Below are 23,943 nucleotides of genomic sequence, written 5' to 3' on the forward strand. Positions count from 1 at the left end.
CTGCAAAAACAGCCTTGAATAGTTTCATGCATTCCAAAGAAGCAACAGCAAGAGAAAAAGACTTATTTCGCAGTGTAAAGGTAAAGTATTCCTCCAGAAGTCTGGAGATGGGTGGTGCAATTAAAAATGTTAGCAGTTATACTTTTCTACTTTTGGTTCTTTATTTAATACATGCCAAGCTGCAGCTCTTGTTTTGGTAGAAAATGCTGTCTTACTAGAAGCAGTAAAATAAGATCGTTTCAGTTGGAAATTTTGGAAATGCCTTTCTTTTGACAGCAGAGGGCACATAATTATCATAAAAGAAACATGACTACCATATAGCATGTGAAGATATTCAGCAATTCTCTTTTTTTAGGACACGGATTTATCAAGAAATATTCCTGGCAAAGTCAAAGTGTCTGCACCCAATCTTCTGAATGTAAAAAGAAAATAGCTGAAATGAAACCCTAAAATATTTGAGAAGAGTCAATTTTATAGCCTTTTGGAAGTTCAGAGATGAAAACACCATGTAACAAGACTTCCGCATTTAAAAATGAACTAAACATTGCCTTGCTATATTCGCCAAAAGGACTTACTGTTTTTTTTCCAGTTTTATAGAGAGGAAACGCGGATAGGATTTCCTAAAATATTTGTGGACAGTTAAATGCTAATTGTATACATCTGTAGTTATTCTCCTACATTTTCTTAAAATTTGGGAGGTTAATACTAAGTTTTCATTTCATGTTGTACAGAAACTGGAGTGAAGTGGCTCAGTTGCTCGGACATTGACTTGGTCGTCTACCGTGTACAGTGTCAGAGCTCTGTTACAGGCCAGTCACAGGTGGTTTTTCGTGTTCTGGTGCGGTGGTGGGGTTTGGGGGCAGTTAAACATTTAGGATTAAGTCTTGGAAGCCTTCTGCCGTTACCTGTACTTGTCAAAAAATATATTAGACCAGATTTAAAATAGACATAATTCAGCCTAAGAAATAACACCTAGAAAAAAATGGTATTGATCATTTCCATTCATTTATACAACTTCACTTTTCATCCTTCTTCCTTGTAATCTCATTCAGTTCTGTACCATTTTATTTTCTACCTCTAGTAATGATCAGCATGTTACAGAGTATCTTAACCTAGGATATCATAAGTGCACTTTTAGGCTTACCACTAAAGACTCCTGACACAGCTTTCTTCTTCTGTCTCCTGACAAATGGAGAATAAAGTCCTACATCATTTCCATTCTTTTATGAGCTAAACAAACTGTCACTTTTTAAATGATGAGACAATGGCTACCTACAGTCAATATGACCATTTGCCCCAGCCCCTATACCAAAGCATTAAGGTCAAAGCACTAAACAGCTGTTGGTCCTTCCAAAATTTCTTTTACCAGCTTAGTCCTGTTGATAATGTTTTTCCATTTGAAATTAATGTAAAAAAAAAAAACAACTTTGTAATTATACATATAGCCAGTGTTGTAAATACAACAGACTACTCTTGCTATTTAAAAAAATATATATATATATATATAAATTTAAAAAAATAACATCACCATTTTGATAGTGATAAGAATAATTAGTATGTTTCTATAGCTATATATCCTGAAGTTACCAAAAAGGAAATATAATAACCATTCCTTGGGGTAAAAAGCCAAGTATCATTTTCTTTTGCTTTAATAGAAGACAGTTACTGGTGTTAAATACATTTATTGTAAACTTTAGACACAAAAATAGGTTCTCTAGGCCATTCACATGCACATTAAAACCAAAAAGCTGCAAACTACAACAATGCATATAATTATACAAACGATGCCACTCTCTGATGTTTACAGAATTGCTGTCCATGCAAGGTGATCAGAGGCATTATCTATGAAGCCTTAAGATCCAGAAGTGTTGTTACTACCAAACCTCTGATTAACACTGTGAAGTAAGTGTTTTGGAAGGCAGTTCCACGAGTTGGCTAACATTTCTTTAAAGCAAATGACTGCTTCTAAGCTTAGCCTGAAAGTGGACAAGAGAAAAATAAATTTACTGTTTGAAGAATTACCAAAAAAACAAAAGCCCACTTTGTTTAAAGATTTTCGTAAGAACTAGTTTTATCAATGGAAACTTGTCATTGCCTTTAAATTATCTGTAAGCCTGGTTTTTCAAGAGCACTAATTTAAAATAATCTGAGTACCAAGTAAAAAGTTACTTACCTTACAAGAGATTTTGGTTGAACTGAAAATATAAGTATTTCATTACTGTGTGCCTGAAAAATAGAAAATGAAGAACATATTAAAAAGTAAGTAGTCCACAAGACTCAAAAATATGATGAAGTGTCCTTTAATGCAGGGTAGTATACTTAGTACACTTACAGCTCTGTGATGGACAAGGAGGTTATTGGCACATCCACCAAAAACAATGACTTCTCCTTCGTCACTGGCACAAGCTGTGTGCCATAATCTAATTTAAAACAAGAGTTTTAAGTTACCCAGACACCAAGTTGACAATTTACACTATGAACACAATGATGAAATAAAGACTAGAGATCTTCAGTACAGACCAAAACCTAATGTTGAGCAGCAATTATCTTAAGTAGCAAAAGCTAGAAAAATCTATTAATGTCTGTTTTATCTGGATGTTACCATTTTATCTATCTGGTCCAGTCCTAACTTATGCAATGACGGGTTTGAACTGAATGATCTGTTCTCTAGGTCTTTGTTAGCAATAAAAATCTTACGGGAGATGTGTGCTACATGCCCTCTCAATCTTCTTCTTTTCATAGGCAGGGTCAGTTGACATTAAAGAAAAAATCTGAAGGATGCTGTGAATCTGCCTGACATACTCAAAGTCTCAGGCCTGGTAATTCTATGGAAGAATTTTTCTGCCAGATGAAGCCTTTATGGCATAAGTGTACTTAGAGACTTGTGGGGAAATGCAGGCTGACCTACCTAAATATGCTTTGAATACCAGTTGTGACTATATCATTTGCTTTGGCAGTTTTTGTAAGAATTCTTCTTGAGATTAACAAAAATAACTCTTCTTTTTGGGTGATTTGATTTAGTATTTGTTATACAGTGCTCCTACCAATCTAATAGAAAGTTCTGGATTTACCCCCCATATACATTCTTCAAGGTTTTGAAATTCTCTCCAGTTTTTTTTTTTTTAAGTGACAAACCTAGAAGCAGTTCAATTCACTGGAGTAAAGAGCTTGATTATAAATTTTAACTACATCAATTTTATGATTAAAAACAGCAGAAGTCAACATCCAGCCCTGTTTTTCATGCACCATGACAGAAAAGAAAGCATTTAATACAAGGATAGCATTGGTTTTCTTTTCTTTCAAAAGGTTTGATGTTAGGGGCGCATGGGTGGCTCAGTCTATTAAGCATCTGACTCTTGATATGGGCTCAGGTCACAATCTCACGGTTCCTGAGACTGGGTCCTGCATCTGCGCACTGCCAGCACAGAGCCTGCTTGGAATTCTCTGTCCCTATCCCACTCATGCTCACACGTGTGCACTCTCTCTCTCTCAAACAAAAAAAAAAAAAAAAAAAAAAAGTAGGATGTTAAACATTAGTGAACGCTAGGGTGTTTATCGTAAGAATAGTGGATGTAATGCAGCCACAATTTCCTCAATCATTACCAGTCTTGCACATCTTTTTTAAGGTTTTAAGTAATCCCTATACCCAATGTGGGACTCAGGGTTGTTTGAGATTAAGAGTCATATGCTTTACTGACTGGCAGCCAGTTGTCCCCAGTCTTGTACTGAATAATTGAGGTCCATAAAGATGTACAAGAATTACTTTGTAAATACTTCATACCTTGGCTTTTCAGTATACGGATGATTAAACTGTATCCATTCATTTTTACTGATGCAGTAAGTCCAAGCATCACCTGATTGAAGTGAAGAAAGAAGAGCCATGAAATATGTTATTTTGTCAATGAGACATTCATGTTTAAAGGGCACAGCTTTAGCAAGAAAGGTAATAAACTGTAAGTAGAAAGAGAAAGTATATATCCTGGTTTTTCCCTGCAGTTAATCAAGTAAGCCCTTTGCATGTCACAACCCTTAGGTGGAGCTTTTAAGGGCTACACTGGACAGAATAGATGGATGTTATAGTACAAAAACAATTATAGATTTATTATAGGATCAAAAATAATAGCAAACCTCCAACCAACCCTATGGCCCTCTGATACATCTAAAATAGACTGAATTATTTTCTTCTATTTATATATTACATATGAATGATAATGATTTCTTATATTTTTAAAGGACTTACTTAGTGGCTGTTTATCAGTGGTAAATCCTCCAAAGAGAAAGAGATGATCTGAAGAAACTGGTGTTAGTGAATGCCAAGATCGGCCAACTGGGCATATGCCTTGTGGAATTCTGAAAATAATAGCTAAGTTACAATATCTGTGTTTAAAAGTAGCTGTTTAATATGGAAAAATATTTAAATTTTCTTTGAAAATTTACACAGAATATTTGACAGAAGAGACTTTAAATTTAAAAAGCTTCTTGGTATTTTTTTTTTAATTTTTTAATTTTTTTAAATGTTTTATTTATTTTTGAGAGAGAGAGTGCAAGTCGGGGAGGGGCAGAGAGCAAGGGAAACACAGAATCTAGGAAGCAGGCTCCAGGCTCCGAGCTGTCAACACAAAGCCTGACACGGGACTTGAACCCATGAACCATGAGGTCATGACCTGAGCCGAAGTCACACGCTTAACCGACTGAGCCACCCAGGTGCCCCAAAAGCTTCTTGGTATTAATAGCTGCATGCTTGGTATTAACTATGTTTTTAGAAGGCAGAGTGAACTTCAGACCTTTTCAACAAACGTTGAGCACATGTTGTGGAACAGGAAATCAAAAAATAAAATTCCTTATTTAAGGATCTAGACATCATGTTTATTTAAATTCAGTTATTTACCTGCTTAAATTTCTATGCTAACAGAATAAAAATATTAAAAAATTTTAGAAATTATCTAAAGTGATACATACAATTCATTCCACTCCCACGTATCCAGATTAAGACAGTGAAGATCATTCATTCTAGCATCCTGAAAAAGGATAATTAAGTAATTATCATTTTGAATGACTCATGAGCAAATCATTGAAACTGTTCACAAACTTACTCGATATCTGCCTCCAAACACAAAGCCTTTGTTTCCAACAGTTGCACAGGCATGGGCAGCACGAGGTGAAGGTGCTTTACCCTATAAAAGTCACAAAAGCAATTTTTAAAAATAAACACCAATCTTCTCTGGAGGTGGGATGAGGGTATGTAAGACGCTTGAGCTTTTAAGCTCAAGTGCAGATGTCTAGTCAACAGCAGTACTAACCCTGGGAACTGTAATTTTAGATTTTGGAGATATATTACTGAATGCACTAGTTAATGGAATGCTTGTTTATTTTTTTTAAGTAAAAAGGTAGCACATTATAAGACACCTGCGTCAGAGGAAAAAGAAATCTAATATTTGAGTAAGTTAACAGTCTACTGCCAGGTCATTTATTTAGTTATAAGCAATATCCCTTAACATCTATTAGATAGTAGATGCCAGGTTAGTCCACACATTCATTAAACTTTTCTGAGGTATGGACTTCTTGGAGAATAATGAAAGCAATGGATTTTCTCCAGAAAAACAAGAATGAACTGTCAATTTTACACCACCTCCCAATTCCCTTTCTCCTCTAGGTAGCCTTACTTTATAATAATTCATTATTCTTCAGTAACTCACAGTAGTTATAGGCTGACTCCAGATAAATGTTTCAGTGTCTAAAATATGTACATGATCATTCCATCCTCTTGGGTGACTTGAATTCTACAGAAAATGAGTAAGAATCTGAGTTATTTTTCAAATAATATTTGTAAAATTACATATCCTTGTCTGGTTTATGAACAAGGCAAAATGAACAAGACTAGCAGACATAAGATGTATTATTTCAACATACTAAGTAGACCATATACAAACATGAAACTTCACTTACCCAAAAAGATGTTTCATCAAATTCAAAAGTTCCCAATACTTTATCTTCAGGTAAATATCCGTAGCCTCCAAAAAATATTAACCTGTTTGATAAAAAACCAAGACACTAAAAATTCTAACATCCACAGGTTAGGAAGTTACAAGAAGTTCTTCTTTTGTCATGCTAGGAACTGAGAAGGCATGCTTGAGTATATGAAAATTCTTATTCATAGAATAATGTCTACTGTGCCTAATTATGTCTTAGGTGCTAAGTGCTTTGATGTATTAATTCACATAATCCTCATATGGGCCCTAGAAGTTATGTTCTAGGGTTACAGTGTTTATGGGCTATGGATACTTGAATGGCAAACCACTTTGCACATAAAAACCCAAACCTACGGGGCTGCTAACTCACTTGTTTTTATATACCCAGACACCAAGTTTATCCTTTGATGATGGAGGAATTCCTTGGCAATCAATTCTTTCCCACTGTAGTACTCTGTCTGTAGACCTTGAATCCAGCATGTAGAACTGTCAGAAGCAATGATTTCAGTTAGATTTGGTTATGCAAAAGAAATTCAACCTTGGCATTCAGTTTTATTGTGATTTATGACTATAGGAATGTCATCTAATTCAGTGCTTCTACAATTGTGACTACAGACTGTTACTGGTCCAAATATACATAAGGAACTTATGCCAGAATATAAATTACCTAAGTTGCTAAGCACCCTGTTGAGCTCATTTTTTTTTCCTAATAGCCACATTTTTTTTTCAATATATGAAATTTATTGTCAAATTGGTTTCCATACAACACCCAGTGCTCATCCCAACAGGTGCCCTCAATACCCATCACCCACCCTCCCCTTCCTCCCACCCCCCATCAGCCCTCAGTTTGTTCTCAGTTTAACAGCCTCATTTTTTTTGATGAAGGAACAGAAGTATATTGTGCCTTACATAGGCACTTTGAGTTATGCTAATCTAATTTATGGGTTTGAAGACGGTATCACCAAAAGAATTCAACTTAGCAATTTCACCTTCAAATTCAATTTAACAAACATGTCTTAAGCGCCTACTTAACTCTGGGAGCAAAGGATAAATCTTAAAAGATTAAGTACTGGTCTGTCTTTCCAAGGTTTCACATCCAGATATTGAAGAGACCTGGCCATTATATGTATATCTTTTTACTTCTCCTAAGACTCCTAAGCTTCCTTTTCATCAAACCTAAAGATACTCAACTGTAGCCATTTCTCTGTCTACCCCTAAAGCCACGGCTTCTTTTTTTCCCCAAGCTGCTTCATGTGGTGTTAAGGTTCTTTTTCTCTTCCTTGCCCTAAAACACACGCACCTCCACTACAGCCTGTAGCAGTGCCTCACAAAATCTTTTAGGCACAGAACCCTTACTTCACACAAAATCTTAAGCAAAAGCCTAACTGAAGTAGAGCTACACCTGTTAAGATGGAGGGGCAGGGGGGTGATCTGAAGCCTGCCTAACACCATGACGCTCCTCCCACGGGGGTCCCAAGGCATCTCAAAGAAATCCCTAGAGCTCCTAGGAATAGTCTGAAACTTTGTCAGCCATATGCTCCAGTCACACCAAACCACTTCGCATTTCTGTGAACAGAACATGTGCTTATATTTCTGCCTCCTGATACTTGCATCTTGGCTACCTCTCCCAGTTATGATTCTATTCAACCCTCTTGGTTAAAGACTTTACTTATTCTCTTCCTCCATCCTGCCAAACACAATGTCAAGGATTCTTTTTCAGATTTAACAATATTTACTGAGCTATTTTATGAGCCAGGCTCTATGTATCTTCTTATCATATGCTACTGGAACCATCTACTTATTATGTGTATCCCCTCTAGGATGTGAGCGCCTAGAGACGGGAACTGTATCATTCGTCTCTGTGTCTCCAACGTCTAACCAAGTGCTCAGTATATAAGGTGCTAAGTTGCTAAATAAATTAAGAGACTCCCTAGATCATATGCATCTTTCTGATTGATATTTGTGTCTTGCTGGCCTGAGAAAACAACTGTTAATCTTTTTCCTATTTGGAAAAAACACAAAGTCTGAACAACAGTACCTTATGGTACCATATTACAGGAATTTTAGTATATAAAATTCTGTATTAATTTATCCTCATAGCCGAGTGGTGGTCTGTTCATTTTACCCTGCTCCTCATGATTGCATCTTGTTTTCATTTGGTTTGCTAATATTTATCTAACACCCCAGGGTTCTAAGAGAACCACAGCTGCAAAGAGCACAAAGAAAACCCACTCAGGAAATTACTGCAGACAAGTTATCAAAGTTGACTTTACAAAAGGCATAGAGAGATATGAACTGGTAGACAAAATACTAAAATGCACATTCATACCGTTATCAAGGACATGCATGTTTTAACCGGGACAGGAATAAGTATGGGCTAACCTTAGAAATCGGAGGTTGTCTGAAAAAGAGTAAAAACCAACAGGGCGGGGCGCCTGGGTGGCGCAGTCGGTTAAGCGTCCGACTTCAGCCAGGTCACGATCTCACGGTCCGTGAGTTCGAGCCCCGCGTCGGGCTCTGGGCTGATGGCTCGGAGCCTGGAGCCTGTTTCCGATTCTGTGTCTCCCTCTCTCTCTGCCCCTCCCCCGTTCATGCTCTGTCTCTCTCTGTCCCAAAAATAAATAAAAAACGTTGAAAAAAAAAGAAAAAAAAAAAAAAAACCAACAGGGCCACCCAGGCACCCCATGTTTAGTTGAGCTCTCAAACCACAATTCTTAGAAACACTCACCTTATTCGTATTGCCTCTTGAATGGTGTCCTCCAAACAAGTAGAGCACCCTGTCCACACACACCGCACAGCTTCCTGACATAGAAGGAGGAACATCGCCTTCTGTGTTAATTTTTTTCCTGAGGGCAAAAAGACAATGTAAATGTTTCCCAAAAGAGAAGAAATGCAAAAGTTACTTGTTTTTCTTCTATCCCCACAATAAAGGGAAAAAATAAAATGGGCTGGCCGGCTAGATAGCATCTGTGGGTCTCGTCTATATCTAAAATTAATTCAAAGAATGAGTTCCTTCCTCTTTGTTCACCCATTCCACAGGCTGCGCCAGCTGACCCCACACACAGGGACGGTGAGAAGCTCTGGAAGCCCAGGAGCACACCATTTTATGTTTCTCAAACTAACCTGCTCTTTATTGATACAACCATAAGTGGCTATTTTGTTTTTGGTTTTGAGTCACCCAGGTACCTAAAAGGAAAACATCCCACTCCTGACCAGTTAATTCAACAAGTGTGTTTTATTTAGTCATCTTTTAGCCATTCAAATGAATCTGATTCAAACCTAAGTAGTACTATAGGCACGTGGGTAATACTTTCTATAGGCCAGGCACTCCTGGGAGTGCTTTGCATGCTTTAAATCCTTCTGAATCTAAAAATGAATCTGAATCAAAAAGGCCTAAGATTCACAGTATTAATAGGACTGTTAAGGTCTTCTGCTCACTCTATCACTTTATGCTAAGCTTTAACTTTGGCAGGCTTAGTTTTACAAATTCCTTATGGGGCTCAATTTTTAAAAAATTCATAGAATTCCCCTATTAAAGGAATACCATTATCAATTTCTCTCTTGAAAACAAAACAAAACACAGATGAGCCAACAGCTCAGATCAACACTGATTTGCTATGTACAGAAATAATCCTTAGTTTTAGTTGAACTTTTTAAGAAAATTTTTTCAACATTTATTTATGAGAGACAGAGGGCAAGTGGAGGAGGGGCAGAGAGACTGGAAGACAGAATCTGAAGCAGGCTTCAGGCTCCGAGCTGTCAGCACAGAGCCCAAAGTGGGACTCAAGCTCACAAACGTGAGATGGTGACCTGAGCCGAAGTGGGATGCTTAACCGACAGGGCCATCCAGGCGCCCTATTTTTAGTTGAACTCTTAAGATTCTGCCAAGAGCCTCTTTGAGGACCACTGTCACAAGACTGGCAAAAGATCCTTTTCAGAATATCCCCAGTTGTACGGAAGGCAAATTTCACTTCTTTTTTTTAAACAAAACACACTATTTTAAAGAGATTTGTATAGAAACTTTAATGGCAGAGCTCATTAAAACACCACCTTTATTTCTAGTAGATACAATCTAGAAATTATTTTCTCATTTTCCACGTAACAGAAGATATAACATCTTGAAAAAACATCATATATGGAACTTTTATAATATTTTCATTCCAGGATTGGAAGCCTCTATCTACCTCTTTATTTTAGTATTACAATGATACTACATAGAGCTCTGAATACAAGTTTCTTCGAAGGTCATAAAAGCACCAAGTGGGGTGCCTGGGTGACTCAGTCGGTTAAGTATCTTGACTCTTGATTTCGGCTCAGGTCATGATCCCATGGTTCGTAGGTTCCAGGCCTGTGTCAGCACAGAGCCTGCTTGAGATTCTCTCTCTCTCTCAAAATAAATAAACTTAAAAAATAAAATCACCAACTAATTACTGAAGAGTTGCTAATGTATCTAAGCTTAGCAGCTGAACCAAACTAGTACAAGGTTGGTTTTAGAACATAGAGATAACTCTGCATCTTCAAATAAAATAGTTTTATTAGAATGGGCTTCACAGAGTTTTTATTTGCAACCTTACTTGAATTTTTTAGTCCCCCTCATAATATCCACAGTTACCATCTTCCAGTCTCCATGTTGTAGATCCATAGTTCTTCTCTAGGCAGATAAAAGTCATACAATCCTCTGACTTGATTACTCTAAGAAGAATAAAAAAAAATAGCAAATATAAAAAATAATTGGTATTCTAAAGAAGCACTACTGTATATTTTTTCATATCTACCTTGTTTGAGATAGTAATAAGAGTTATGAGATGTTAAATGGGTCTTAACAATATAATACTACCAAATGGACAATCTTCCTTGCTCCAGGCCACATACTCAAAGTAATGCTTAATATAGATAACCCTTAATGTTTTTGATGCAGCAGGTGCAATGATACAGGAAGTTATGAAATCTCTAGGAAATCTCTAATGTCACTTTATGCTGAACAGACCATTCACCAGGTTTCAGCTGCATGACTTCAGGAGAGGTCAGCTATGCCATGGTTCGCACACTAAAGACTGTTCTACCGTGTGAGTGCCTGACTCACACTAACACGTGTCGTTTTCTAGCCATTTTTTACTCTCATCCATCCATTCTCTACCAAAAAACAGATGGCAGAATTGCCAGTGTGCAGTTATTCAGTTGCACACTGAATAATGCAAAATTTTCTGTTCGTTCTCCATTTCCCTTCAGATAGTAATTCTTAACAGAATGAGTTTACCATATGCCAGAACTATCTGAACACTATCAACGGATTACTTTCTTTAAAAAAAAAAAAAAAAAATTTTTTTTTTAATGTTCATTTTTAAGAGAGACAGCCAGAGCACAAGTGGGGCAGAGGGAGAGGGAGACACAATCCGAAGCAGGCTCCAGGCTCCAAACTGTCAGCACAGAGGCTGATGTGGGGCTCAAACTCAAGAATCGTGAGATCATGACCTGAGCTGAAGTCGGACGCTTAACAGACTGAACCACCCAGGTGCCCCAATGGATTACTTTCTTTAATCTTCATAACAACCCTAAAAAGTAGTTGAGATTACAAGAAAACAGGTTTTTTAGAGAGGTAAGTAATTTGCCCAAGATTACTTGGCAAGTAACTGTGGAATCAGCATTCTACCCTCCTTTCCCTGAATTGGCAACTTTAATCACTGCCTGAGCTTCCTAGCCTTTGAACCTCCCCACTTTTTGAACAATGTCAACATACGGTGAACAATAGCAGTTCATGGAGAATGGGTGTCAGAGTCTAATAAGCTTGAGTACCATACAGAATTAGTGCACGTGGCCTTGTGGACATTTCTCTTTCTATTCCACCACTTAGCAAAAAGAAGGCTGGAAGCATGACAGCAGGCTCACCGGGAATAGCTCAGCCTGGTCTGAAGAGGGAAAGGGACTACTATGTGGGAAGCTAAGGTTTATTGCCCTCAAAAACAATATCCAAGGGCTTTTCAGAGTTCTAGCCAAAATACTGAGGACAGCCGGTTTTGGAACCACTCCACTTCACTGGTCATCACTGGTCATCCTGCCTAAATCCTAGACTTCTGGGCCCTCAAACACTCACCATCAGAAACCTTCGTTCCTGAGGTGCCTGGGTGGCTCAGTCTGTTAAGCATCCAACTTCGGCTCAGGTCATGATCTCACAGTTCATGGGTTCAAGTACCACATCCGGCTCTCTGCTGTCAGCACAGACCCTGCACAGACCACTTCGGGTCCTCTGCCCCTGCCCCCCTTCTCTGCCCTTACCTTGATCTCTCTCAAAAACAAACATTAAAAAAAAAAAAAAAATCGTCCTTCCTGACAACCCTCGCTCTCCCCACTCCCCAAAGAAAAGTCCTGTTCCTTCAATGCTGCTGATTTTTACAAACAGAATTATGAATATGTAGTTTAGACCACAGTGTGATTGACTAACAGGTTAACTTTTCTCCAATGGATTGACATTTTAATAAGGGTCACTACATAACTGCCTCTTCCTCCTACCAAGTACCGTCCTCTAACCAGCTATTCACTGGGGGCTGAGGAAAGCACTGCAGATTAATTAGGACTGGCAAAATAAAATTTTAAAAAATGCTTTTGTGGTTAAACTAAATTAGTCAGGACAGCTATAGTGGTTTATTCCATCTGTCTTTTTTGACAGTCATCTCAAAAGTGTTCAATTATGACCAGGTCAACGTGCAAGAAGCTAAAACCTATTACCAGAGTCATAAAGTCAGTCATCAAGCACACAGGTGTAGTGGACCAGATCTCAAGCAAATGGGGGCAGGGAGATCAATGTTAAGACCAAAAGGGACTAAAAAGTTAACTTTTGGTAGGAATGTCTCAGAGCAACCCCAGCGAATGAAATGAGCCAGTGCTAGGATATGGATCGTTACTGAGAAGCTCTAATAGCAAAAGGGCAGGAGAACTAGAGAACAAAGTTTAAACAGGAGACACCTGGTAACAAGAAGCCAGTAGTAACAAGAAATGCAACTGGGTCTCAACATTGTTTATGAGCAGGGGTCAGAGAGCTGAACTTGGTAGTTACAATCGTTGCTACTGATTTTTTGGTTGCTGGTGGCGCCTTCTCCATTAGTTTTCTTAATAGGGGTTTCCTCTGAAAATTGTCAACTCTTTCTCAGCTGAAAGCATAACAGCCCTGGAATGTTCAAACAGCAGGGTGACCGCCATCTGCACAGGTGTAGCTAGGCCTCCCGAACAGGCGGGAAGGTTGAATAAGGCCATCCCTGCGGCCTTCGGGAATTCTAGAGAGTTTTCCTACACCCCGATTATTGCCCAAGCAAGCAACGGTATCCGTGGGCCAAAGGACCCCAGCTCCAGAGAATGAAGTGCTCTAAGCGGGCCGACAAACGGTAAGAGTGACATCACACAACGTCACCTCTCTTACCTCCCACCCGCGCCCCACCTTTTAAAACATAACACGTATCGTAGTCGTGCGCCGCCCAACGTGCCCTCCCCCAAACAACGCTCCAACGTCCACAGCGCCCAGGGCCGCCGCGGGCCCCGTAAGCAGAGGGCTGGAGTGACAGCAGCCCAGGAGCGTCGGCGCGAATTAGAGGACCGGTGAGGAGAAGCCCGCTCGCAAGAAAATGCACCGACGGGCACAGTCGCGACACGGAGAGGGGGGTCCGGGCGGCCGCTCTGCCCCCCCCCCCCACCCCGCCGACCCGGACTCGGGGTCCAGCCGAGCGACGCCCGCCGCGGCCGGACGCCCACTGACCTTGTAGCCGCCCCAGACGAACATGTGGCGCCCGTCGCCGACGGCTACGTGGCCGCTGCGCTCCGCGGGGCAGGCGAGCTCCATGGACTCATAGCTCTCGTAGGCTGGCCCTGGCAAGTCGTCCGCTCGCAGATCCTCGTTGCCATCAGCCATCTTGAGGCTGCACGTTTGTTCACCAACAATCCCCACACCCGCGCGGGGGAAAGAGACAAAAGAAAAGGCAGAAATGCACGGCGGCGACAGGCGAGCAGAAAGGGGCGGCGATAGGGACGGGGTTAAGGCCGCCCGCTGGCCGCCCGCACCCGCTCAGCCCTCCTCGGCGAGGACAGCCCCTCCGCTGCCTGGGCTGCGCTGCGGCGGCGCGGGTCGGGGGCGCGGCGGCGGCGGCGGGGCCCCGCCGGGAGCAGGGCGGAAAGGGGGTCCGCTTGGGGCCGGGACTAGAATCCAGCCAGCCCGCCCCGCCTCCAGCTCGCCACTCGCCGCCCGCCGCAGCCGGCCCTTGTTTACGCCGCGGCCAGAACCGCCCGTTCCGCTGACGCCTCCTACGGGGCTCCGGAAGCGCGGCGGGCGCTCAGCGCCCCCAGCGCCGGGTCCTCCCGCCGCCGCCGCCGCCGCCGCCGCCGCTGCTGCTGCCGCCGCGGCCGGCCTGAGCCCCGATATGGTGTGTTGACTGAGCTCCAAACACTCTCTGAGCCTCCTTTCGCTGCGGGCACTACAAAGATGGGAAGAATAGTAGCCACCTTCTCGCAATTTTTTTTTTTTTTTTTTTTTTAACTGAGAAATCTTCCTTGTGTGATTGAGGAATGTTCTCCAAGGGTTCACAGTCTGAAAAGGGGTAGTGACATTGTGACATTGCTCAGTGAGTTAGCGGTCTCAGCTTCAAAAGAGAGTCAATGCCCCGCTTTCCTGTGTCCAGGAGGCGTGGCACCTGGCCCTCCCGCGCGGGTGCGCGTGGGGCTCCCGACTTCGTGCCTCCCCGACGGTGCCCGCACAGCGGTTCCAGGCACCCCTGCTCGCTGAGCTCTTCTGCTTCGGCAGAGATCTTACTTTCCAAGCCCAGTCTGGAAAATTGTGCTCAAAAAGTATTTCAGAAACCATCATCGCCCAGTCCTTAAGGGAGGATGGCAAATTCTGTTCACACACACAGATACTGCTTTGTTCCATTTTGATACATTTCAATTAGGTCAAGAAAAGAATTCCTGCAATCTAAACTTAGTCACCTGTAAAATAGGGTTGTACCTGAATGCGTCTTAAATCCCTAATGTAATGGTGCCACTTTACTTGGATGTGTTTGGTGAGAGGAGTGTGCTTTATTATCCTATCTCTTCCCCATCTTCACGCTGCTAACACTGCTTGGAAAGGATACTTTGAACAATTAACACAGGCTTTCCTCACTCAGATTTTCATAGCCTAAAACTCCTTCCCTAGTCACTGCCACTATGTTTACAATTTATCAGAATTTCTGGGATGGGTGAAAGCAGTGCTTAGGGGGACACTTATAGCATTGAATGCGTATACATATTTGACAAGAATAAAGATGTAACATCAACCCTCCTAGTTTTCATCTTAGGAAACCAGAAAAAGAAGAGCAAGTTAAACCCAAATGGAAGAAAAAAATTTTTTAAAGCTGTATCAATGAAATTGAAAACAAGAAATAGAGAAAACTAAAAGCTGGTTCTTTGAAAAGATCAATAACATCAGTAAGCCTCTAAGCCAGGCTCTGTAAGGAAAAAACAGAGAAGACGTAAATTACAAATATCAGAAATGAAACAGGGGACAACACTACAGATCCCATGAACATTAAAAGAATAATAAAGAGATCTTATGAACTCTGCTCATATATTTGATAACCCAGATGAAATGGACCAATTCCTTGAAAGACACAATCTGCCAAAACTCACGTAAGAAAAAAGCAGACATTCTGAGTAAGCCTATATCTATTAAAGAAATAAAACCAGCGGTGCCTGGGTGGCTCAGTCTGTTAAGCGGCCGACTTTGACTCAGGTCATGATCTTGCATGGGTTTGGGAGGTATCTGTGCTGACAGCTCAGAGCCTGGAGCCTGCTTCAGATTCTGTGTCTCCTTCTCTCTCTCTGGTCCTCCCTGCTCATGCTGTTTCTGTCTCTCAAAAAATGAATTAAAATGTTCTAAAAAATTTTAAAGAAGTTGAATCAATAATAAATAACCTACCCAAACAGAAAACAACAGGCTCAGATGGGTTCACTGGTAAATTCTAACAAACATTTAAAGAAATATCAATATTCTATAATCTCTTTCATAAGATAGAGCAAAGAATACTTCCTCACTCATTCTGAGGCCAGCATTATCCTAATACCAAAACCAGACAAAGACATCACAAGAAAAGAAAATGACAGACCAATATTGTTCATGAACACAGATGCAAAAATCCTCACCAAAATATTAGTAAATCAAATCCAAAAAAATAAAGTATTATACACCATGACCAAGAGAGATACACCATGACCAAGTGAGACTTAGCCCCAGTATTCAAGGCTGGTTCAACACTCAAAAATCAACTAATGGAATCCACCATCAACAGGCTAAAGAAAAATCAAATGAACATATCAGTAGAAGCAGAAAAATTATTTAACACCTATTCAGGATAAAAACTCAGCAAACTAAGAAACTTCAACTTAATAAAGAACATCTAAAAAAACCTACAGTTCACATCATACTTAGTGCTATGAGAAACTCAAAGCTTTCCCACTAAGATCAAGAATGAGGCAGGGATGTCCCCTCTCACAACTACTTTTCAACATCGTACTGGAAGTCATCACCAATGCAGTAAGGAAATAAAATGTTAAGAAGGAAGAAACAAAACTTTGTTCATAGATGACATGATTGTCTATGCAGAAGATCCTAAAAATTTTCTCTGGTTCAATCCAAACAATGGAATATTCTTATTCAGTGGTGCAAAGACATGAGCGATCTTTTCAAGCATGAAAGCATACAGAGGACATTTAAATGCTTGTTACTACAGAAATACACCAACCTGAAAAGGCTACATACTATGGGATTCTAACTATATAACATATGGAAAAGGCAAAACTATGGAGAAAACAAAAAGATCAGTGGTTGCAGGGGTTAGTGGGGAGGGAGAAATGAATGGGCAGAGCATAGAGGATTTTTAGGACAGTGAAACTATTTTATATGCTACTATAATGGTAGATACATGTTGTTATACTTCTGTCTAAACCTGTAGGATGTATACCACCAAGAGTGAATGAACCCTAATGTAAGTTTTGGACCGCAGGTGCATCTTAGCTTGGCTGATATAACAAAATACCACAGACCAGATGGTGTGAACAACAGACATTTATTTCTCACAGTTCTAGAGGCTGGGAAGTCCAAGATCAAGGTGCTGGCAGATTCGACCCTAGGTGGGAGCCCTTTTCATGGACTTGCATCCTGACATGGCAGGAGAAGAGTGAGCTCTGGTGTCTGCCCCTTATAAGGACATCAGTCCCATCATGGGGTCATCACCCTCATGACCTCATCTAAACCTAATGACCTCCAAAGACTCCACCTCCAAATACTACTACATTGATTGAGGAGCAGGGTTTCAATATATGAATTTGGGGGAAACACATTCAGTCTGTAACAGGGTGATAAAGAATGATCTTGCTGTACCCACATGCTGGACTGTATGGTAACCTCATCAAACCAGAAATTCCAGTAGAATCACATTAATACAATGAAAAAACAGGTGTGCGCATATGCATGTGCACGCACACACATACACACACACATACACAAGGTGGACAGGGAGCATTATGTTTCTTAAAATTGCTTCTTTTCTTTTGAAATTTTCTGAAGTCAAAATTTTTTTTCAGACAGTACATACTACCCCGAAAATTCGTGACTTTATATTATTTCTCTCTCACATACACGTACAATATAAATAAGGTATTAGTGAAAGCACCACTTCATCCTGGACTGAAAGTAAAAAGTTCTAAAGAATACTTTTAAGCTTTTATCCAAAGGCTAATCATTTTTTAAGGGTATGTGTGCAAAGACACTATTTGGAAAAAAAAATGTACACTAACTTAGATGGGCTATTTACTGTACCACACTAAAGATGATTAATGCTCAAAAGAATCCTTCCTGACAACTGGAAAAATATCCTGAAAGACAAAATAAAGATGGCCAGAAATCCTTTTTCCTTGAGGACGAGATTGGAAACCTATTTTGTGAACCACCTGAAAAAAACTATCAACCCCTGCAGAATTGTTTTCCGAACAGAGAGCCCACAAGGGGAGTTCCGAGAGAAAGTTCTGAGGCTGTCACTGTCTTTGGCTCCTCTACACCATGGAGGTCAGCAGCACAAGAGTTGATAGGAAACCATCAGCTAGTGAGAAGTGAAGGATTAATAATGCTTGGCTTTGAGGCTTTGAAACGAGCTTTGCAGGCTCCCAGAATTTCTACCGCTCCTAACAGAAGAGAAGCAAAACCTGGTTGAAGTCAACTTGGGGAACTTGCAGGTAAGGATCAGAATTTCCACTCCTACTATTGAAGCAGCACAGTATATTAAGTCAAAAAAGAGCAGCGCCGGCTTTGTGTGCCACAGGCAACAGATTTCTCGTGAAGCCTAAACACCAGTGTGTTTCGAGGGGGTGAATCCAACTTTTAACATTCCAAGTAAACCATTTAAAACCAGAAGTGTTTTTCTAAGAGGCTAGAGAGGTGTCTGCCTAATCTAGAATTTAAATTCCCATAATCTACACTTTAAAAGATGTTCATTCAATTCAATGTCATGTATCCCTATCCAATAGGTTTTCATATTTTTTCCCCTTAAAAAATGCTGATGACAGAAGTTCATAGTAATAATTACTTCTAGGATGTATGTTGCCTGTGAGATCCTTTTTCTAAATCTGTTTTCAGCCTCAAAATAGTAAAAAAAGAAAAAGAAAAGAAAAGAAAAAGAAAACTTACACTGAAATCTTGTTTGCACAATCGACTCTAATGACTGGTTTACACTAACAAAACTAGGAAAATAGTATATCTATAGAGTTTGTATAATAAATAAAATGTAAGCACAAAGTATTTCAATACATAAATAGAAGCCTTTACACATCCAAAATATGGTGCATATATATAAAATATATCTAAAATTTAATGAGATACTACAAACTACTATAATTATCATTATAAATTACATATATATTTCAATATAGAAATATATTCTCTCTAGTATTTTAAATTTTAGAGATAACTTGAATGGTGGTGTTAGGGAGAATAATGTTATATACTGAGCTTCTTAATAATTCATTGTTATTAGTAATTCAATGAAAGTGTATAACTGATAATATGAGTAACTTCTTAATTATGGCAAAAGTACTGGCTAAAGGAATATAAATATAGTATGCTATTTCTGTATAGGCAGGTAATACTGAAAATAAATAGGAAGACAACATATTTCCCTATGGGCCAAATAGCAGGGTTTCTATAAAGGCAAATTACTAAGTTACCATCCCATTTCATTACTTGCAGAAACTACTTTAGAAGCATTCTTCCAGGGCAAAAATATATTTTGATGTGTCTCAAAAGCTAATATATCTACTGTTTCCCCATATTTCAAAGTCTGTATGATAAGTTAATCTCCACTTTAGACACTTTAAAACATGGTCTTTATAAAGTTGGATTAGCTAGTAACTTAGGGGTAATGAAAGACAACTGAAGGCATTTATTCTGCTATTCAAATAAAGGTGGGGACAAGTTACAATGAAGCTTAATAAGACTTTACTAGGTAAGGGCTAAAGGGTAGGAGTCCACTATTTAATCCATATCGGCGCTTGCCTATTTTATCATTTTGCCCAGCTGCATCAGTTATTGAAGAAGTTTTTAAATTACTGGATTACTTAATAAGAAACTTTAGATACTGTTTAAGTGGCTTGAGAAAATCCATTCTTTCTGAAAGTTGATGTATAGTATTTTTATCTATTATTATGTTGGGGGATTTCTTAAGTCCTTGGGCTAATTTCTCATTCTCCTCAAATTCATATAAACTTTTCAGTAAAGAGTACACAGTGAGTTAAAATCTCTTACAATTGTACGTACTTTCAGAAAGTATATTTCTTCCTGCAGCTAATTAGGAAATTAGTTTACAAATATAAAATATAATCTTCCATTAACATCTTATTCCCATATATTCCATGGCCTATAATCACTAGGACATAGCATTTTTGTTTCAAATTTTATCTTCTAAATCCTCCAATTTTGGGGGGGGGGGGTAAATATACAGTCTGATTAAAATGTGTACACATATTAAATATAGAGAGTATATGACAACTTAATTGCTACTGATCCACTGATACTTATTTTCAGTTTCTTCTTTTTGGATTCTTTGTTCTTCTCGGTGATTAGCTGCAGTCCAGAATGTTATTTTTTTGAGCACTTGTTGCAGAAGTTTAGGAGGTAATAAAGATATCTGACTTTCTAAAATTATAGCATTTTTACCAATGCAGTCTAGGCATGACCTGTAAATAAAATATTATAGAATTATTAGTTTTTGAATCTGAACTTATAAAATATTTATAGGTAAGTATTCTTAAAAAAATTATTATAAAATTGTTACATGATAACATATTTCCTCTGTATTGTTTGGAACATGATAGGATACGTGTTCTTCCCAGAGCACCACAATAATTGTATATTTTTATAGCCTGAAGGCCATATCTGACCAAAAGCCCATGGAAACAGAAATTTCAACTTACTATGCACCATGCATAATGTTATTTAAACAGAAAAGATTCAGACTTCATTTCAAATCATGTTAGTCTGTAGCAGATCATTTTTCATTTATCCTCCTAGTCCAATAACCACTTACTCTTCTCTGAGAACTGTCTTTTTCTTCCATCGCCCCAAGATGAAGCATCTAACATCCATTTTTACGCCAAGTGACCTGGTCCCCCCCCCCCCCCCCCCCCCACTGTAACTCACTTCACTGGCACATGTGACTTAGTGACTGACACTGACCCCGAGGTCTGAAGAGAGGAATGGAACAGCAATGCAGAAAGAGCCAATGAGACCCCACCTGAGGTTCTCCCATCCTGGGAGTCTGGGTGGTCATTTTTCCCCTCTGATTCTACTACCTCGTAGAATCCTTCCAAATACAACTCCCTTTTTATCTTAAGCTACTTTGAAGAAGGTTTTGCATTTTAAAACCGAAAGAAACTTGATGAGCTATCAAAAAAGCATCTATTTCAACTGATAAGCTTTAAATCAAACAGGGAAGCAAATCTTTTTTAAAAGTTTTAAAAATAAATTCACTTGATTCTGCTGTACTTAACCTCAGTTGTCATTTTTACAAGGATTTAGATATTTATATCTTCCATACTTTCAGGAAGACTTTTCTCTCTGTGAAAACTCTAAGCAAGGAGAGTGAAAACGTTGTACACAGACACGGGAGATGTGCAGGTGAATGACACAAATCTTACACTTGATGTAAGTTTAACTCTGTGGCTCTGTTAACACAATAGCTCCTGTGTCCCTTCCACCAGGGAGAAGGGACAAGTCAGATGAGGAGACGGACTCTGTCATTGCTATTCATTCACTGATTCAACAAATATTTATTCGTGTGCACTATTTAGGAGCTTATTTAGGAGCAGGAAATCCAATACTGAGAAAAACCCTATTTCGGCTTTCAGGCAGATTACGATTTAGTGAGGATCAACAATGTTGAGACTGGGATAACAAGACATGGCCTTGACAGGTACAGGGTTCTAGGGGAACCAGACAGGGAGAATACCGAAGACAACCACAGCAAGCCAGGGAAACCTTCCAGATGGGATGTCCAAGCCGAGACCTTGAGAGTCTCAACAAATTTTTCATGATAGAGGACACACACCTGCAAAGCCCTAGAAATGAGATATAAGATTTATTCCAGAAACTGGAACTGAGTGGTTCAAATATAGCTAGAGAATGGCGAGAGCGGGACATGGCGGGAAATGAGGTAGAGAGACAGGTGGAGGCCCTGAACACCACAGTAAGGAATGTGCGGTTTGCCTAAGGCAGTGGGAGCCACTGCGTGATCATCACAGTATAAAATGTGCACATGCCTTGATCCACCAACAGCCCTTCCAGGAGTTTCTCCTGAGGAGACATGCAAGTTTTCCAAAAGCATATACAGGAATATGACAACACAAAATTTCTAATAACAGCCCCCAATTGAGATATCCTAAATAAATATCAATACACTAGTAAAGAAATTGTACTTCCATGAAACAGAACACTGGACAGCCATTACGAACATAAATATAGGTCTATAAATTACTGAATGATTATATGTTTACATGACAGATACCCACAGTACGAGTCTCAAAAGCAGATTATAAACAGGATGCATACTTTGACCCTTTAGACACACACGCACACGTGAGCGCATACATGCATATGTATACTGCTCTCAAGGTTCCAGTGGCCTCTTAGCATGGTTCATTTTAAAGTGTGGAAGGATAAACAGCAAACTCTTAACAAAGATCTTTGTGGACGATGGCTCAAAGGTGATTTTTTTTTTACCATATACCTTTCATACTGTGTGAGTTTTCTTGGTAAATACATCTTATTTTTTTTATCAGAATAAGCACCAGCGGTATTTCATCTTAAACCTATATATGTATCCAAATGTACGATGAGCATGATCCCACAAATACATTAGATCAGACAAGTATCTTGAGATGAGGAGCCTCTGCCGGCAAATTCCTATTTGTTTCCACTGCCTCAACACAGCAGGTGCCAAACGCCTTCTGACTTAAATTTAAAATTTAAATAGAATTTAAAATAATTTAAAATAAAAGGAATCCTTTATTATTAAATAATTTAAAATAAAAAGATTGCTCTGGCTACACTATGGGCCACTGGTTGTGGTGAATACACCTCACGCAAGAATACCACTAAATTCCTGCTATAGTCAACGGGTTTTTTGGTTTTTGTTTTTAATTCAAGTTCTGATGCATCAAAATGAGCCCAGCATGAAAAGGATGTGAAAGGGTGTGTACGCATTCGCAGAAGCACTGTGCTAGGGGCAAAGGGTGACACCAAGAAGCCTGACTGATAGTCACACTCAGTCCCAGCCCCAAACACAAGCCCATCCAGTCTGTGCTGTGCCTTTCTCTCATTTCTATGCTGGTCCACCTTCCCCATCATTGTTTATCTTCCCTTCCAAACTCTGTGCTTTTTAGAACACCAGCTGTGTCCGCAAACACCTCCGCTTCCTCTGACTTCCTGCCCTTGCTTTAACTGAAATCTAAGAAAAGTGCGTAGCCTGCAGCCTTCTTGAGAAAAGAGTGCCACTTCTCCTGTGTCTCCGTTAACACAGTCCAGGAGCTACTCGAGTATTTGTTGTCGCTCCAGGCTGCTGTCATTTCACCTGCAGGTGGTGCACCCTCCCCCCGCCCCTGTTGTTGAGAACTTTGTGTGGAAAACTCTTTTGAGTCTTTATAACCTCAGGACAGTTCTGCCTCTAAAACCTTCCACTTCCAGATTCTCCTCTAGGAGGGACCAGAAGCCTTACATCCTTTTCCTATGCGCACTCCCTTCGCTCTTCCCAGTTCTCCAGACTGTAAGTCCCCTCCGTTCTCAGCTTCCTTTCCTTCCCAGCCCGGTCCATCTGCACTTCATTCTCTTGCCAGAAACTTTCATCCCCGTCTCCGCTGTCCCTCTGTTACATCACCCTGGCTAAACTCCAACCATGGGAGAATTCAGTCAGCCAGCTCCTTTCTGCAGCAGCCACCTGCTCAGTGGGGCTGGAGAAAACCAGCTTCCGCAGACAGGGCCCATCCCTTCAATTCTCCGAGGTCTCAGCTGAGCCCCCTGAGTGTTCTGCAGTGCTGTGTTATACAGCCCCAGTCGGTATCTTCTCAAAGCCACTGCAGCAGTGATTTCAAATCTACTCCACTCCTAAGTCCATGTCCTCACCTCTCCTCTTTCTTACCTTGCTACCAACTACGCTTTTTCAGTGCTTTGCCCCCCAGCCAACAAATTCATCTGCCTCTACATCCCTACTTTCTTCATTATTTAAAAAGTATTTTTGCTCTACTCAACGACTAATTCAATTACCTGTTCACTAAAACCCACCTCCTCGAGACCCCGCTGCACCAATTTTTCCTTCATTTTCTTGTGGTTTTTTTTCTAAGTTTATTTTTATTTATTTTGAGAGAGATAGACAGCAAGCTAGGGAGGGGCAGAGAAGGGGGAGTAGGAATCCCAAGC

The 23,943-nt window shown here is 39.9% G+C and overlaps 3 protein-coding genes across 4 annotated transcripts in view; 1 reads left to right on the forward strand and 2 right to left on the reverse strand.

Annotated features, from left to right (window-relative positions):
• The window catches only part of NEMF (nuclear export mediator factor), a 61,350-nt gene extending 53,461 nt beyond the window's left edge, over positions 1-7,889 (forward strand). The window contains exons 32-33 of one of the 2 annotated variants that reach the window (XM_049612826.1): positions 1-80; positions 356-7,889. In XM_049612826.1, the coding sequence (XP_049468783.1) occupies positions 1-80; positions 356-433 (158 nt within the window). In that variant the 3' untranslated portion in view covers positions 434-7,889. The other variant, XM_049612825.1, reaches the window with a different exon arrangement.
• Positions 1,667-13,866, reverse strand: KLHDC2 (kelch domain containing 2). The gene is made up of 13 exons (XM_049612835.1): positions 13,714-13,866; positions 10,582-10,661; positions 8,698-8,815; positions 6,340-6,455; positions 5,947-6,028; positions 5,697-5,780; positions 5,094-5,174; positions 4,960-5,018; positions 4,241-4,350; positions 3,782-3,854; positions 2,333-2,420; positions 2,174-2,226; positions 1,667-1,976 (listed from the first exon to the last, which is right to left on the reverse strand). Exons 1-13 carry the CDS (start codon positions 13,864-13,866, stop codon positions 1,853-1,855), a joined length of 1,221 nt encoding a protein of 406 aa, XP_049468792.1. The 3' UTR covers positions 1,667-1,852.
• A 3,165-nt stretch (positions 13,867-17,031) lies between these two features.
• KLHDC1 (kelch domain containing 1) overlaps positions 17,032-23,943 on the reverse strand; it is a 54,042-nt gene continuing 47,130 nt past the window's right edge. Inside the window, exon 13 of the mRNA XM_049612840.1 lies at positions 17,032-20,210. Within this exon, the coding sequence (XP_049468797.1) occupies positions 20,024-20,210 (187 nt within the window). The 3' untranslated portion in view covers positions 17,032-20,023. The remainder of the gene's footprint in view (positions 20,211-23,943) is intronic.

The sequence above is a fragment of the Panthera uncia genome (genome assembly GCF_023721935.1).
Source record: "Panthera uncia isolate 11264 chromosome B3 unlocalized genomic scaffold, Puncia_PCG_1.0 HiC_scaffold_1, whole genome shotgun sequence".
Taxonomy (NCBI): Eukaryota; Metazoa; Chordata; class Mammalia; order Carnivora; family Felidae; genus Panthera; species Panthera uncia.